This window comes from Anas platyrhynchos, chromosome 23 (genome assembly GCF_047663525.1).
Source record: "Anas platyrhynchos isolate ZD024472 breed Pekin duck chromosome 23, IASCAAS_PekinDuck_T2T, whole genome shotgun sequence".
Taxonomy (NCBI): Eukaryota; Metazoa; Chordata; class Aves; order Anseriformes; family Anatidae; genus Anas; species Anas platyrhynchos.
In genome coordinates this window covers 857,373-874,826 of record NC_092609.1, presented here as the reverse complement: position 1 = coordinate 874,826, position 17,454 = coordinate 857,373, and the positions used below count along the sequence as shown (strand labels likewise).

General features: G+C 60.3%; 1 protein-coding gene across 1 annotated transcript; it reads left to right on the top strand.

Moving 5' to 3' along the window:
* Nucleotides 1-3,085: 3,085 nt before the first annotated feature.
* On the top strand, nt 3,086-13,794 carry ZNF703 (zinc finger protein 703). The gene is made up of 3 exons (XM_038166997.2): nt 3,086-3,458; nt 3,801-5,898; nt 8,706-13,794. Exons 1-2 carry the CDS (start codon nt 3,246-3,248, stop codon nt 5,184-5,186), a joined length of 1,599 nt encoding a protein of 532 aa, XP_038022925.1. The 5' UTR covers nt 3,086-3,245; the 3' UTR covers nt 5,187-5,898; nt 8,706-13,794.
* Nucleotides 13,795-17,454: the final 3,660 nt, after the last annotated feature.

The window sequence follows — 17,454 nt, the reverse complement described above, 5'->3', positions numbered from 1 at the left end:
GTAACCATCATCCAGTGAGCACCAGTTAATATCTGAGTGTCTTCCTGCCTTTCCTGCTACATGATTGCTTTCGAAAGAAAGATTAATTCCAACTTTAAAAAAGAAAACACTATTTTTATCATTGCCAGAAGTCTATATGGGTTTAAAAAAGAAAAAGCACTCGCTTGTCGTTTTACATCTTGCAATTTTGTCAGTTGTTTTAAAACATGTCTCCTGTAATAAATAAGATCATTTTTATGCACTTGTTCTGCAGCTCGCGGCGCGGCCCCGGCTGGCGCAGCGTTCGGGGAAGGTGGACGCGGCGCGGGCAGCCCGACAGCTCCAAGCTCTGCCTCGCACACACGGCTGGGATCCCACTCAGAACCTCTCCCCAAAACCAATTCGCCTACGGAGCAGCAGGTCCACAGCACCGATGAAAGCTGGGCTTTAAATGAGCCTCTGGGGTCCCCAGCCCGCAGCCGGGTCGGGTCCCCCCGGGTTCCTCCCCGCACCCTGGGGACCCCACAACTGCTCCAGGACCTTTGTGGGACCTGGCTGAGGGCAGTTGTGCTCCCGTGCCCTTGTCCCTGTCCTGGTGCTGGGCTGCCAGGTTTGCTTTCTTCTTCCCCTCTTTCAAAATACCTGCGGCGTGGCCTGCGCCTTCCCCGGACGGCACCTTTTGGCACTGCCTAATGAGCAAAACACCATCAGTCATTTCTGAAAGCGCTCGTGGAGGCTTTCTGTCTTTTTTGGCTGTACTTCCATTCAAAATATTTTGCTCTTCATTTAACTCACCGTGTTATTCTTATGTGGCGAGGGGTCTGGCCTGCTTCACCTGAATACCCTTGGCACCCTCCAGGCACAGGGGGACTTGTGGCGGGGCAGAGCTGGGCACAAAGTGAGGACGTTTTGCTTTCTCTCCCTCGGGTTGGAAACAGGACCCACACAGATTTTGACATGCAGAATAAAATCAGAGGCAGCAAGCGCTCGTAACAGCGCAGCATGGAGCAGGGTCCACTGTCTGCACTGATCCTTCCACGATGTTTTATTCCAGCCGAATGCAGAAGTTTTCTCCCCGGTGCACGCGGCGGTGCCGGCGCTCCCTGCACGTCTTCACCTTCCAGCAGCTCGTTGGATGGAAAAGGAGCCCAGCCCGATGAGCAGCTTTGCTGCACCCCAGCTCCTGTTAAGGGTGGAAAAGTTGCTGGTGCTGGGGCCTTTTGCACCCAAGGTGCTGCCTCCCTGGTGCCACGGGAGCTTTGGGGAGGTGGTGAAGCAGCCCCGGTGCCCGCTGCCCCGCGAGCGGCTGCTGGATGGCCCGGCAGTTACACACTTGTCCCACCTTATTTTATTTTATTTTATTTTGTTAACGCCGTGTTGTTGTTGGCATGCAACTTGAATTACTTTGAGGAAAGATTTTTTATTTTTTTTTTTCGATTTCCTTCTGACTTGAATGGCTCCTTTGAAAGGCAGGCCTCTCCTTTTACATCCACGCTGTCCGGATTGAATCAATCTTGCGGTCAGCTTTGGTGGAGGGGAGGGGGGGGGAAGAGAGAAAAGCCTCACAAAGAGGCAAAATTGACAGGTCCGACAATCGGCGTGATTGATAGCGGTTGGAGACGCGGGCTGGACGCCGCGCTGTGCCACGGCGATGCCGGCGCGCTGGGGGAGATCCAGCCAAGGCTTTTTCCCAGAACCGGGCGTGCACAGGCTCTGGAAGGGGTGGCGGTATGAACTTAATAATAGCAACATTGTTGTAACATAAAGCATCTGTCAGGGTTTAATATGATTAATTACACGTCCCTGTCTCTCTCTCCCTCTCCGGGCAGGCGGCAGGGACCCGAAACCCAAGCCCGGCGATGGCAGAGGTGGGTCCGTGCCCCGGCCACGCGCACGCCGCCGCCACGCAGCGCCCCGTTGGCGACCTTCAGCCAAATTTGCCAGCCCTGGCCCCAACCCAGCCTCGCACACCCCCATGGTGCCCCCCAGCCCTTGCAGGTCTCTCCAAGCCCCCATTCCCCCAGCCAAAGCCTACAAGAGCCAGGGCCCGGCAGGATGAAGGCTTCCAGGCCCCGACCATGGAGCCCCCCGGGTGTGTGAACTTAATGCAAAGCCATCCAGGAAAGGTAACTAGAAATCGGAAGATAATTGTCGAGAAGTTTAATTAGTTATACAGGAGTCTGCGCTGTCACTGGGCAATTTTTAAGACTGAACCAAAGGGAGCGGAAAACCACTGGCAGAAATGAGTATTCCTGGTAACAACGCAAGGAAATCGCACGTTTTGTGGGCCTGGCTCAGCTCTGAGCTGCTCACGGTGCTGCAGGTGCACGGGGTGCACACCCTGATGGCTGCGGGACGCTGATGGGGTGAGAGCAGCGACCCCCTGCCCCCGGCAAACGCTGTGCGATGGCCAATGCTGTGATAATCACAGAATCACAAAACTGTGATCATTTAAAAATCACTTAAACTCCGGTGATTGCACCAGGTGCAAAATCAGTGCGTGCACAATTGGGGTCTGGGCGACACCGCTGCCCTGCCACCCACCCCACAGGGGCTGCGCTGCGTCCTGGAGGGGTCCCCCCATCAGGGGGACACCGGGCAGCGCTGCAGGGTGGCTGCAGGGTGCTGAGCTGAGCCGTGCCGTGCCAAACTGTGCCAGGCTGGTCTCAGCCGAGCCACATCGCAGCAGCCCAGCCATGCCACACCGTGTGCCAGCTGAGCCGTGCCGTGATAAGATATCACAGCTGAGCCGTGCCGGCAGGGCTGTGCCGTGCTATTCCAAGCCGTGCCAGCCGAGCTGTGCCAGGCTATGCCAAGCCATGCGATGCTGAGCCGTGCTGAGCCGTGCCATGCCCAGCTGAGCCATGCCCAGCTGAGCCGTGCCGGACCGGGGGGATGCCGGAGGATGCCGGGCGATGCTGAACCGAGCCGGGCGATGCCGAGCTGAGCAATGCCGAGCTTTGGCGAGCCGGGCGATGCCGAGCCGAGCCGGGCGGCTCTCCCCCACGCGGCGGCGCGGCGGCAGCACGGCGGCTCGCCCCCCCCACCGGCGGCTCTCCCCGCCCCGGGGGCCCGGCCGGGCTCGGATTGGTGCGCGGCGCCGGCCCCCTCGGAGCGCGGCCGCCATCGGGGCTATTTGACGTGTCGGTGGGGAAGGGGAAGGGTTTTTTGTCTCGCCGGGGCCGCCGCCGCCGCCGCTCCGCCGCCCGCCCGGCCCGGCCCGGCCCCGCGGAGCCCGGCGCGCCCGCCGCCGCCGCCCGCCCCAAATGAGCGGAGCCCCCGGCGGGCCCCGGCCGAGGACCCCGCCGAGCCGCGGAGCCGCGGGCGCCCCGTCGCCCCGGCCGCCCCCCGCCGACCCGCTGCGCCAGGCCAGCCGGCTGCCCATCCGCGTCCTGAAGATGCTCAGCGCCCACAGCGGCCACCTCCTGCACCCCGAGTACCTCCAGCCGCTCTCCTCCACGCCCGTCAGCCCCATCGAGGTCAGTGCCCAACGCCCCCGCGGCCCCGGCTCCCCCCCTGCCCGCTCACCCCGGACGGCCCCCGGACCCCCCGGTGCCGCCCGTGCCCGGCTCCCTCCCTCCCGGCCGGCCGCGGCCCCCCGCCCCGTGCCCCCCTTCCCTCCCTGCCCTTCTCTTCCCTCCCTCTCCTTCCCTTCCCCTCCTCTCCCTTCCCTTCCCCGCGCCCTGGCTCGGCGCCCGCCGGCCCCGCGGTGAGGGAGGGAAGGGGAGGGGGGGGTGCAGCGATGGTGAGGGGGGGGGGCCGGCCGGGGGGCGCCGTCGGGGGCCCCCCCTGACCGGCGCCGCGCTCCGCTCCGCCCGCAGCTGGACGCCAAGAAGAGCCCGCTGGCGCTGCTGGCCCAGACCTGCTCGCAGATCGGCAAACCCGACCCGCCGCCCTCCTCCAAGCTCAACGCCGTGGCCGCCGCCGGGCTGCCCGCCGCCGACAAGGAGCCCTCCGCCCGCCCCGCCGCCCTCAAGCCGCCGGGGGGGGACGCGCCCCCCGAGGACAAATCCAGCTTCAAGCCCTACTCCAAGGGCGGCGCGGAGCCGCGCAAGGAGGGCGGCGCGGACAAGGCCGGCTTTCGGGTGCCCAGCGCCGCCTGCCCGCCGTTCCCCCCGCACGCCGCCGCCGCCGCCGCCTCGCCCGGGGGCTCCCGCGGCGCCTCCCCGCAGCACGCCGAGCCCAAGGGCGCCGAGGAGAAGAAGGAGCCCGAGGCGGCCAAACCCAGCCCCGACGGGGCGGGCGGCGCGCTGGGGCGCGGAGCGGCCGAGCCCGGGGCGCACGGGGAGCCCCCCTCGGGCCGCAAGTCGGAGCCGCCCGCCCTGCCGCCCGCCGGCCATGTGGCCCCCGTGTCCCCCTACAAGCCCGGCCACTCCGTCTTCCCCCTGCCGCCCTCCAGCATCGGCTACCACGGCTCCATCGTGGGCGCCTACGCCGGTTACCCCTCCCAGTTCGTGCCCGGGCTGGACCCCACCAAGCCGGGGCTGGTGGGCGGCCAGCTGCCGGGCGCCCTGGGGCTGCCGGGGAAGCCGCCCAGCTCCAGCCCGCTCACCGGGGCCTCGCCGCCCTCCTTCATGCAGGGATTATGCCGGGACCCGTACTGCCTGAGCTACCACAGCGCCTCGCACCTGGGCTCCAGCAACTGCTCCAGCTGCGTGCACGACCCCGGCAGCCTGAAGAGCGGATACCCCTTGGTGTACCCCACGCACCCCCTGCACTCGGTGCACACCACGCTCTCCTCCAGCGGCACCCCCAGCCTGCCCGGCCACCCCCTCTACACCTACGGCTTCATGCTGCAGAACGACCCCCTGCCCCACATATGCAACTGGGTGTCTGCCAGCGGACCCTGCGACAAGAGGTTTGCCACCTCGGAGGAGCTGCTCACCCACCTACGGACCCACACGGCCCTGCCGGGGGCGGAGAAACTCTTGGCGGGTTACCCTACCTCCGGGCTGGGCTCCGCGGCCTCCTGCCACCTCCACCTCCCGCCCGCCGCCCCCGGGAGCCCCAACACGTTACCGGCCTCCCTGTCCTTGAGGAGCCCACACACTTTGGGACTAAACAGGTACCACCCCTACGGCAAGAGCCATTTGCCCACAGCCGGCGCCCTGCCGGTGCCGTCCTTGCCGGCCGCCGGACCTTACTACTCCCCGTACGCGCTCTACGGCCAAAGACTAACTTCAGCTTCTGCACTCGGATACCAGTAACTACAGCAGCCCCTTCCCCTCCTCCGGTCTCCTCCTTGCCCGAGCTCCCCGCTCCCTCCTTGGACTGTGTATTTATTTACTGTATGTTAGCTTAAAGCTGGGAATATAAGTGCATTAATCCACCAATGAATCAATGGTATGCAAAAAGTCTGTGTCCAAAAAAAAAAAAAAGAAAAAAAAAGAAAAAAAAAATTCTTTACTTTGCAGGTGTGGGGCTTTTATTTTTCCCTTCTGTTTCTTTTGATTTTTTTTTCTTCCCCTTCTTAATTTCCCCCCTGAGAAATTCTTGCATGACTCCTGACACACAAGGAAAAAAAAAAAAAGAACGTTTCTTCCTCCTCCCCCTCCTCGTTTATCGTTCTGGGATTCAGTTTCCATTTGTAAAGTTAACAGATGTAATTTTTTTTTTTTTTAATTTTTAATTTTTGATTTTTTTGTTTTTGTTTTTGTTTTTTTTTGCGATGTGTTTTGGGGACGGGGGTGGCCGCGGGTGGAAGGACGGGAGCGGGCCCGGCCGTGCCGCCCCTCGCCCAGCAGCGGCACCCCCGGGCAGCGCCCGGCCACCCCCCCCCCCGGCACCGGCACCGGCACCGGCACCGGGCCCGGGCCCCCCCCCCCGAGGACGGAGCAGCGACGGGCGCGGGGCCGCCCCCAGCCCCAGCCCCGCCGCGGGAGGGCTGCGAGCATTTCGGGTGCCTAGAGCTCCGGCTTGGTAAGTCTTATTTTGTTAATAAATGAATACTTGGTTATATTCACCCTGTGGTGTGTGCTCTCTTCCATCCCCCCCCCCGGGGCTCCGTGCCCCCCGCACCCGCCGCAGGGCTCCGGGGCCGCCGAGCGCCGAGCTCCGAGCCCCATCTAGCGGCGGCGGCGGCCGGGGGGGGGCTGCGGCGGGGGCGGGTGCTGGGTGCTGAGCTCGGGGTGCTGAGCGCTGGGTGCCGCCGGGCTGCGGAGCGGGGGGGTCCCGAGGTCGGGGTCCCGAGGGAGCGGAGCGCCGGGGGGGCGCGGGGATGGTTGGAGAAGGCGGCGGAGCTGAAAGCGATGCCAAGAGCCCCCCGGTCCCGTTCCTCCCCGAGACCCCCGGGCGCAGAGGTCGTGGTGCTGTGCCCACCGGAGGGGCTGGGTTTTGGGGCTGGGGGCTGCAGCGTAACGCGCCCCCAGTCCCGCTTCTGCACCTCGTGTGGGGCAGGCTCGGGCTGCCCTCCCCGCGTGATCGCAGCCGTGCGAGGAGCTCGGTGGGTTTTGGCGAGGGGCGCCGAGACCCCTCGCTCCCGCTGGGTGCTGAGCCTGCAGCAGCACGGGCAGGACTGGGGGGGCTGCAGCCCGCTGCGCCCACCCCACACCGCTGCTCGGGGCCATCCCCAAGCTGTTATTCCAGCCACAGCCTGACCCTGGCAGCGGGACCCCCGGCTGCCCCCCGTGAAGCCCCCCGTGCTGCCCCACACGGCTGCTCTCTGCTGTTGAGTGCTTTGCTCCTGTTGCGTTTTGGGTGAGTCATGCAATTAATCCCAGTTAATTGCCTTCTCTACGTTGCCTTATGCCCCGCGTTGAAATTCCTTTGTGTCCTTTGAGCTGAAAAATAATGCGCTTAGCACGGGGGCTCGCTTTGCCAGTGAGATTTTTATTTTTCTGCCCGCTCCTCCGAGCGCGGCCGCGGGCGCGTGGCCGGAGGGTGGGCGGTGGCCGGGGCTCGATCGCTGGAAATGGGGTGGCCGGGGTCCGGTGGCCCCTCGGAGGGGTGGGCAGCCCCGACCCTGAGCCCCCCAGGATGCGGGGAGCAGTTTTGTGGGTCTGTGGTTACCCCACTGGGGCCGTAGCTCGGGTCTGGCTTTGCGCTGGGTCTGCCTGCGGAGTCGCTGGCGGTGTTGGCAGGATGAGGGCCGCGGGTTTGCAGAACCGGGCTGGGAGCGAGGAGGTTTTGGGCATGGCAGCGGGTGCTCCCCGCAGAGGGACAGGGTGGCAGGCCAAGGCGCTGCCAGATAGCTTCTATGCTTCGATCCCTGCTGCTGCGGAGCATTTGCAGGCGCGATGGTCCCTCTGAACGTCTCCCCTGCCCCTTGGCAGCGTCGCCTCTCCCTGGGCATTGCCCTGAGCCCTCTGGCAAGGCTGCTCAGTGTCGGCCTCTCTCGGGCACACCACTGGTCCATGGCGTAAATCTCGGTTCCTCAGCCACAGCTCCCAAACCCCACGCCTGCTGCGGGTATTTTGTTCTGCTGGGCTTTGAGGCATCCTCAGCACCAGCGCTGCGGGGCTGTGCGCAGGCTCTCCCTGCACCATGGGGCAGGGAAGGTGATGCTGCGGTGCCGCGATGCCCGCGGATGCTCGGGGGATGCTCAGGGCCTCGGGCTGCGGGGTCACAGCGTGCCTGCGGTGCCATGCTGCCATGCAGCAGGGGCGAGGGGTCCGTGGGCAGCACCCCTTGTGTGCGGGGAGAGCCCTGGCTGATTGGTGTGGGGTCTGTCCCCCCTCGCTCCCCAAACCCCTCCTTGCACCGGGATGCTCCCAGCTCCAAAAGCGAGCCCCATGCGCCTTCCCCATGCGCCTTCCCCCCGCCTCCAGGCAGCCCGGGATGCTGCTCAGATGCATCCTGCCGTGCAGACGGCTCCCCGAGGAATATTTTTTCCCCTCCCTAAAGACTGCAGCACCAGGGCCAGAATGTGTAAACACTGCAAAGTATCATCTGATAGCAGCCGACACTCGGGGGCTTTATCTGCTAGGAAATTATTGTGTTGCCGATATATTAAATAACTCCCTATCTAATGTATGCCCAGGTTACTGCAGAATTCATTTTATAATAAGAGCACTGGGATGCACTTTATTAATCATTCTGTCTAACAACCTGCACTCCACAGTTTCGGTTTGATTTGATTCAATCCTGTCTTTCTGCAAAATATATGGCTGAGTGGGTCGGATAATGTATGGCTTAATTTAGAGTTGTATGGGTTTGAATTACCATTTTCATAATGTGCTGTGCATTAATGTGTTGCATCATTTATACAGAAAAATGTGCGAGGTTTCAAACCTCCCCGGGAAGCAAAAGTCACCTAAAGGGAGCGCGGAGCAGCAAGAAAGGGCCTTTCAAAGCCGGCTGGCAGGGGGTGCTTTTTGGGGCAGGAGGTGGGATAGGGAGGGCTGGGAGCGGGCTGAGGCTCGGATAACACAGGTGGGTGTTAGGACACGGGAAATGTGTGTTTGAGGCTGCGTTGGCAGCGAGCAGCTCTCCTCCTTATTGCATAACAACAACTTTTCCAGCTAGCCCTGAATTGCAAGAGACCTCCAGCGGTTGACTCTCAGGTGACCCTGATCCCAGCGCTCTCCCGTGGACGGCTATAATAACACCAGCTGTCAGTTACCCCGGCTCTGACTGAGGAGGAAAAAGCACTGATTATCCAAATACAGTCATTAAAGGGGAAATGTGTTTTTAGGACTGTCAGAGTGATTAATGAGGGTTAGCAATCCTTGCAAATGCACTTGTTTAGTCTAACTGGCAGCCTCTATTTTCCTATTGATTTATTGCAGCAGTTGCTGAGGCCGCAGTGTGTGTGGAAGGAGTCAGGACACTTCGCGACTGTGTGCTATTTCAGCGGAAAACATGCAGGATTTCGGTGCGAGCGGCCGAGGGGGGGCTCCGGCTGAAAGGCACGGTGCGCTCCCGCTTTGCCCCGGCCGTGGAAGGCAGCTGAACAAAGGCAACATTATACCTTGTGCCGGGGAAGGAATGACTTGGACGCACATGCAAAACAGCCCGGCCGTGCTGCGCGCCGTATAAATATCCCCGTTTGTAAAGCCCGAAGCCCATCTGACCACAAACGATCTGTCCACCCAATAAATATGCGAGCGAAAGAGCAAGGCCGTATTATTATTTCTTTTTTTTTTGTTGTTGTTTTCCTTCCTCTCCGGCACGCAACCCCCCGATGCCCGTGCGGAGGTGTCTGCCCGCGGGTGCACAAAGCGGTTCAGAGAGCGGAGCACCAAAAGTCTTCAAGGGCTGGTGCGTGCCCGCCGAGGGGAGGTCAGGTCAGGCTGCGGAGGCAAGGGCCGGAGCAGCAGCGCTGGTGGGTGGATGAGAAGTTTCTCGGCTGCATAAAGCAGCTTTTCTTTCCGCGTGAGCCCTGGTGGAAGCCCTGGAGAATACAGGCTCTGTGTTTCCTCCCCGCTGGGGACATCGACTGTCCCCCTGCCAGTGCCCTGCAGGAGCCTTCCCAGGGGGAAGTGTCCCCTTGAGCCCCCCTGGCTGGGGCTGGGGCTGTGCAGAGCGAGCTTGGAGATGGGGGGACGGAGGGGGAGCAAAGGGAGAAGGGCTCAGGAGCATAAAGGGGTGTCCTGTGGTTTGCCTCCAGGCAATGTCAGTAGCAGGAGAGCGCCAGCGAGAGGAGGCGCGTGGAGAAGAGCGAGGACATCGAGGTGCTCAGAGAGCCCCAAAGGCAGAGGAGCGCAGGGGAGCGGCCAGAGGGTGCCCAACGGCCTGGAAAGCTGCAGAGAATGGGAGAAGGCTTTCACGGGGCTTTGTAAGACTGCTGAGGAGCCACCGCTGTCACTTCACTGCCCAAAACCCGGTGCATGGCACGAATCCTCCCGGCGACACCGGCACCTGCCTGCAGCGGGGATGCACCAACGCCTTCCCCATAACAGGACGCCCGTTTTGTGCTGGCAGCAGCATGGGAAGCACCCAGGGTGACCGTACGTGGCCGTGGCTCCTGCCACCTCCTGCAGCGCCTGCTCCTGCTCAGCACCACCGTTGGCACGGGGGCACCGTCGGGCTGCGAGCTGCCCCGGTCCCGCAGCGGAGCTGCGCCCGCGCTGGCTCCCTGCAAAGCGCGGCCCCGCTCGCTCAGATTTACCCCGGCGCGCGTGTAAGTGATACTGTTCATTACTGTGATGCATGGTTAATAGTTATCTCTCTGTTTATTATCATGATGAATAACTGAAGAGTCGTAATTCTGTATACACAAATGTTTCAGCTAAACGCTCGCTGGAGAATGCTGGGGGAGACGCTCGGCTGACAGCTTAGTTTACAGAGTGTATTCCTTGAGCTCAATTCACAATAACAAACAGATTTCCACAGACCATAATGTTTTCTAACACAGCGTTTATGGAAACCTCCCGGAGCAGCTTTGCCATGACTTCACCCCACCTTCCAGCACAGGATGGGACGGGGGGAATGCGACCTCCCCGCGGACGGAGCGACCCCGGCGGTGCCTTGGCAAGATGCTGAGAGCTGATGCTGCACCAGCAAAGTGATGGCAACGTGGGGACTGAGCAGGGTGGCACATCCAGCACCTCATGGTGCCGAACGCCGGGATGGTCCCTGCTGGCACCTGGAGCCCTCGTGGCCCAGCAAGCAGGCGGCGGCTGCAGGACACGCAGCGTCCCTGGCATCTGGCGAGCAGACGCAGCAGCCTCGGCTGGTTTTATAATCGCCCATAAATCAGGCCTCCTGCAGCACGACCGCGGGCACCCTGCCGGATCGGAGAACCCAAATGGCCTGGTTTTCCTCGCCGTGTTTGCAAGAGGACTCGTGGCAGCGGCTCGAGGATCTCCACCGGCCACCCCACGGCACCCTCCTGAGACCCCTGAGACCCCGCTGGTGCATCACCAAGAGGAGGAGACGCTGCTGCCAGGGAGAAAGGGACCTGCAGGAGCCCGGGGTGCTCGGTGCCTGCCCTTGGTGAGTGCTCACCCCACGGGCAGGTGGCTCTGGAGAGCAGAGGACAGAAGAGGGGACTGAGGCACTTCAAATCGTGCTGGAGCTTTCTGCTGAGATGCCGCCCTCGCCGCCTTCACCACACTCCTCTCCCTGGGGCAGAGGCGAGGGGAGCTGGAAGCATTCGAACAATTTGCTGCCTTGCTCTTTCCTGGCACGCTCGCTTGCTGCAATCCAGAGCTGGCTTCTGCTGTGCCCCTCTCCTGCCTTCCCCCAGCTGAGCGTGGTGACAGGACCCCTTCTGCCACCAGCACTTGGGGACAATCGGCCCTCTCGTGCCCGTGGTGCGGTGATGGGGGTGTCCCTGCTCGCAGCCTCGCTCGGATGGGGCTGGTAACTGCAGCCTTGGCTGCGAACCCAGCGCCGAGCCTGGGAGCTTTGCTGGGCAGAGCTCCTGTAAAAGTGACTAATTGTTTCTGCTGGAGCAATTGTTACCTTCACGGCTTTCTGTTCCAGTTCTCTGCACAGCCTCAGTGACGTCCACGGGGTGCAGAGGGACGGCGGCCAGGTCCGGCTTCCAAGGTGGAAAGAGTCATGTTCTGTGGAAAATGTCTCTGACATGAACCAAAGCGCGAGCCGTGCTCGCGCCGAGCCGCTGATTTGTCACAGGCATGGAGCAACCTCATGTTTTTAAGAAAATTATTGCTCAACCCACCCCAGATAACAAACCCTTGCAAGGCAGGGGTGGGAACAGGAATTTACCACCGAGGAATGGAGCTGAAAAGACCTCCGTGCCTTCTGGTGTTTATGCACGTTTCTCAGGCTCTGGCTGAATTTCAGATGAGGAACAACTGCTCGGGAAGCGTTCGCTCGCTGCGCGCCTCGCCTGCTCCTCCAGCTGCAGAAACGTGTCGTGCCCTCGGCTGCCACTTCGCTGCTTCCCAAACCTCTCCGGCTGTGCCCTGCTGCCAGCCTGTCCAAGAGCAAGGAGCAAACCCCGGGTCGGGGTCCGGAGGGGTTTCTCCCCAGGAGAGCTGCGAGAAGAGCTCGAGGTCCCCAGGAGCCTCCTGCTGCGCTGCTGCATCCTCTGCGTGAGAAAGAGCCGCAGCCTGGAGGGAGCTCTCGTAGCACCAGGACCCAGGGTGTTATTTTTGGGGGCTGACTCACGCCGCTCACACTTGGGGGCTGCGCACAGCCAGCGGGGAGAGAGCTGGGGGGGGGCTCAGCCTCCAGCAGGGACGGGGCCCCGGGTGGTTTTGTAGGGGATGCTCGGTGCCAGGGCGCGGGGCTGCAGCACCACAGGAGGGGGCTCTGACCCCCGCAGCCCACCCCATGCACGATGCCCATCGCCCAAGCAGCCAGCACGACTCGATGATGGGATTTTGGGGACAGGGGCTGGGTCTCTCCTGGGACAAAGTGGGGTACGGGGGATGCCGCCAGCACCCCGGGGTGCCCCCGCTCATCCCTCGCCGCCGCCCGGCGCAGCGAGGGCGCTTTTATCTCTTCTGTAGGTACAAATGGAGCTGTCAGGAGCGCTCAGCCCCGCGCTGTGACAGGTTGCGGGAGCCGGGGGCCCCTCGAACAGAGCAGCCTTGTCTGTCAGAGCCGCCTGACACTCCCCATAATGGCCAGATGGATGAGACTCTGAAAGTAGGGCCCGGCGCGTTTTCAACTCTATTTTGGGTGAAAACACTTCTTGAAAGATCTTGAAAGGAGCTGGCAGTTTGGTAGTTCAAATGATTAATGAGCACTGGCTCTGCCGGGTGGATTTCTCGCGCCGTGCCAGCAGCCGGGCTGCTCCAGCAGCCCCAAGCACGCCGCCCCCCGCGCCCCCCCGGCCTTCCCGGAAATGACACCAACGCGACAGGCCCCGCATATGGAAAAAGTTAAATATAAATTACTGCTGAAAGAGGCCTAGCTGAGTGGAGTTAGTTAAAGATGTTTATGGATTCAGAAACACGGGCCTGCATATGTATTTAGGGATGACAAATGTGATTCAATAAGTAAAGAATTTCTCTGTGGGCTGAGGCAGGGCTCGGGCGCTGGGGGGGCTCCCCGGCCGCTGCGGCTCCATAAATCTGGGGGACAGCCGCCTCCTTCCCTCCCGGACGGCTCTGCCTTCCTTTTCCTTTTTTCCAGGATCAGCCCGAGGTGCTGCACCTCCTGCACTCAGCACCGCTCCGTGCCCGGCCCCCTCTGCTCCGTGCCCCTGCCACCCCCCGCCCGCCACCCCTGCTTCTGGCCTCGTTTCTGGTTTTTAAGCCCAAAATGGTGCTTGCTGACAAGGCGTGAAAAGAGCGGCTGTGAGGGACGAGGCGTGGTGGTGCTGCTGGGGACAGCGGAGCCCAGAGGGGTCCTGTGGGGTGGAGGCTCGGGTTGGGACCCCCCTCCTGGGAAAACCCAAAGTGTGGTGCCAGCACATCCCCTCCCTGGGCTCTCCCATCCCCAGGGAGCTCTGCTGGTGTGGCCGGCCCCTGCAGGACTGTCAGGGGATGATTAATGACCAACAGCCCTGAAACTGCCCCGACTGCCAGCCCGGGGAGCGTTTGCCCCGTGCTTCACCAGCACTTCTGCAGGCAGCCACACACAGGGGGCTGGGGCAGGGGGACGCACGCCCCTGCCCAAACTGGGGCTCGGCACAGCCAGGTCCACTGCAAACCAGTGCAGAAAACCCTGCGGAGCTGGCCAGAAAGGGACTCGGAGCAGCCAAACCCAGCACAGCCCTGGCCATAAGCAGGGCAGGATCCGGCCCCTCGCATCCCCCCGGGCTGCCCCGCTGCAGGGAATCGCTTTTCGGGGGGTCAGCGCCCGGCCGGGCTCTTGACCGACAGCCACATTCCTTTGTCCTGATTTTATTCGTTAGCAGCGTTTGGCCAGGACACAGAGACAGCTAATGAGGGACTGAGTTTATTGCAGTTTGATTTTTCTGTTAAAACAATACAATAAAATAAATGCACTTGGAAATCTGGTATGTGTTTGTACATAGTAGATTTATGGCTCTGGAGGCTTCCAGAGAGACGCAGCCTTTCATTCCCTTCCTTATTGGAACAGATCATATTGCAGAGTTTAAAGGGCTCTGGAGTTGTGATTTATTTGAAGGGAGAAACCAGGGAAATCCAACTATCTGTTCCCTGGCTCAGATCATCCAGTAACTCCCCGGCCAAGGGAATGTATCTGCACCTCCTCCACGGAGCTTTATTTTTTTTTCCTGCTGTCACTCGCATTATCCCGCTCTAAATATATCACCGAGACACCGCTGACTCCTGACCTGGGCTTCAGCACCTCTCCGAGGCTTCCCCAGCCCTTCCCGGAATCCCACAAATAAATCAGCCGCCCGAAGCCCTTTCTGAGCACCTCCGCTCGCTGGGACAGGACCGCGCGTGGCCGCTGCCTTGATCCAGAGCAGAGACTGTTGTTTTTATCCCCGGGATCGGGCCATAAATCCACGCCACCCGTCCCGAATTCCTTCCAAGGGAGCCCGTCCCCTTCCCTGCCTGCTCTTGTCCCCAGCCCAACATTGCACAGTTTGTGGGGAGAGCGCAGCTGCTTGGATCCCGGTCAGGACTCATGCCTGAAAACCCTTTAAAGCAATTCCTAACCCGCTGGCCCGTGCCTCGCTCCTGCAGCATGCTGGCAGATACATCAGGATGTGTTGTGGAGGAAAGGCACCTCCTGCCCCTCTCCAAGGGTTCCTGCAGCCCAGTGCCACGGGGACAGCCGGAGCGTGGCGGTGATGGCTCGATGCTCGCTGCACCCCAGCTCCACCCCACTCATCCCTGTGTTCCCCTGGGCACGAGCAGGGTGAGGCTATTCCCCCGTGCCTGAAAACCAGCTTTTGCTAAAACATTTGGCATTTACAGTCGGGAAATCTGCTGGGTTTTGGTGCAAATCCTCTCCTGCTTCTCCCTGGACCCCGCTACCAGGGGGACATTTGGGAACGAGCAGTTTGGGTCCCACCAGCACCATCCATCCCCTGGCAGGGGCCCCTTGTTGTGGGTCCTATGGCTGAGATCTTCTTTCTCCTCCACCTCTGTGCTGCCACCAGACGGGGGGCAAAGCCACCCCGATGGCCCGTGGGCACCCAGGCCCTGCTCCCACCCCGCTGTCGCCGCAAAGTCTCCGGCCAGGGCTTTTCCCCAGCACAGTCGGGCTCTGTTCACCCGGAGCTTCCCCGCCTCTGCCTCGGAGCCGATCCGCACGCTAATTCTCACGCATGTTTTGGGTAAATCTACTTTCTTTCCCGGGATGAATTGTGGTTTCCAAGCACCATTAATCATTTCCCCTTAGAAAACAGCACTGGGGGGGGGGGGGGGGCTGGACACATTGCTCCTTTATTTCCTGGGAGGGTGACCTGGCACCCTGGCACCCGGCCATGGCGATGGCGTCTGCGGGGCGAGCTCCGCTCTGCGCTCATTCCCCCCCACATGGCCCCCCCTGGGCCAGCCCTAAAAAGCCAAATCCCCGTGGTGAGCAGCACCTCCAAAACACAGTGCCCAGGAACCAGGGGGGATGCTCCCCTGGGGCATGATATATCCCACCGCGGCGGAGCTGAAATGCAAACCGTGTTCTCCGCGTGCCCCCGTGCCCCTCGAAATAGCTGGGACATGAAATAAGGACCAGGACCCTTCTGCTTATCGCCCCGCCAGCAAGGCTCGGGCAGGCAGGGAGTCAAAGAAAACTTTTCCTGCCGTGATTACAGCGCGGGTAAATAGGTGCATCTAGCACATGTGAGCAGTTTCCTCGTTTCCAGCTCAGGACTGTCAGGGGATGATTAATGGCCAGCGCCAGAGAACTGCCTTGATTGCCAAGTGCTGTATTGTTAGCGCTGACATGTAACGAGCCCGGACATACTTTAACACAATTCTGCACCGTAATCTGCAAATAACGTTCGATAGACTTAATTTGTTAAGTATTCTCCCCCCGCGCCCTCCCTCTCCCCACCTTCTTTCCCTTTCAAAACCCCGGCGCAAGGCGGCGGGGGCACCCTGTATTGTCCTGCAGCCCCTCCAGCCTCTCTGGCTCCTTAGGCTCAGGCTGGGAAACAGCTCTGTGTCTCCTCCCCATCCAACCCAAATCGGGTTTTTGTGCCTTTTCAGCCCTGGGCCCCCACTAATGCCCCACTGCAGAGCGCCACATCCAGCCCCAGCTCTGGGGGTGCTGGGGCAGCCGGGAGCTACGATGGCACTCCGTGCACACAGCGCTCGCTTTGACTTCGAGGCACTTTCCCAACACCTTATTAAATTGCTATTAGGCCCCGTGGTTAGCGAAGTGCCGGGTTTGCCTTTCAGAGCAGCTTCCCTAGAAGTGGCCGAGCCTGGGGAGGAGAGCAGGGACATGCTGGGAGCACTGGGATGGGATGGGATGAAATGGGATGGGGATGGGGATCAAATGGGATGGGATGGGGATGGAAATGGGATGGAGATGGGGATCGAATGGGATGGGATGGGGACAGGGATGGGGACTGGGTGAGTGCGAGCTTTCCGCCCCACTGCTCCCTGCAGGCTGCACACAGAGGTAACCTTAAACGCCAAAGCAGGAACTGCGGGGACAGAGTTTTTCCACCTCTATTCACAACTGTCAGGCGGTGATTAATGGCCAACAGGCTCAAAATTGCCTTTATTGCCAGCTTGGTATTGTTACCCGTGACAGTTAATGAGGTTGGACAGACTTTTACGCAGCACTTGCCGTGGGTCCTGGCCTCACCTCCCGCTGGGACGGTCCCGTCTCGTCCTGCCCCGTCCTGTACTGGAGGGAGGGGGACAGGTAATGGGGGCTGGGGGTGACAGCGTTGAGCAGAGCGCCTCAGAGACCTTCAAACTCCTCTCAGCCTTTGCGGTAAAACCCACAAAATACTTTTACACGGGCTTCAATTCAGTGGGATGGGGAAGAATGGGGCAGAGATGAAAAAGGCTTCAAGTGCCAGCGAGAAGTGGGTGCAATAAACCGTTTGTTAGTGTAAAAAAGTTCTCGCTGCTAAAAACAGAGTCCCAGCACAGACACCCCCGAATGTTCCTGGCCTGAGGTCTAGAAGTAATGATTTTTTTGGCTTTTTTTTTTTCAGGATTATTACAAATAATATTTACCTTTGTGCTAGTTCACATCTTGATGCTGTTAAACACGTGGCCACAGATGGTTTCCCATTCAGGGTAATGATATAGCGCCGATGTTATGAAGCAAAACCTCGCCTGCGAGCCAGAACACCCCACATTTAAAAATCTATTACTTTTCAATATTATATGAATGTATTTTGCTTCAGCTCAGAGCAATTTCCTAGTTTACCCTTATTAAACTGAGAGGGGGCTGAGCAGAGGCTCTTGATTTATGAAACACATACTAGATTCATTAAAACCTTTAAAGATTTAATACATTTTATCAGGGCCTTAAATCTGGGCAAGCATTTTTTAAAAAAATCTAATACAGGGTGTATTTCATCTCTGGCGCCCTTTTGCGCTTATTTAAGAGCTGTAAAATTTGGATTGACAAATATAGCAGATATTTCATTCCCTACTTCTAAACGGCGCTGAATCCTTCTGACAGGTTTGTTATATATAACCCTAGGAGATCTATCAACTGTAAAGATCAAATTATTTTACTTTATTGACATTTTATACGTCTCTCCTATGT

Excerpts from the sequence above, each read along its gene's own strand:
- ZNF703 (XM_038166997.2), top strand. The coding sequence starts at position 3,246 with ATGAGCGGAGCCCCCGGCGGGCCCCGGCCGAGGACCCCGCCGAGCCGC. Across the intron at positions 3,459-3,800 it reads CGCCCGTCAGCCCCATCGAG|CTGGACGCCAAGAAGAGCCC; the intron begins GTCAGTGCCCAA and ends CTCCGCCCGCAG.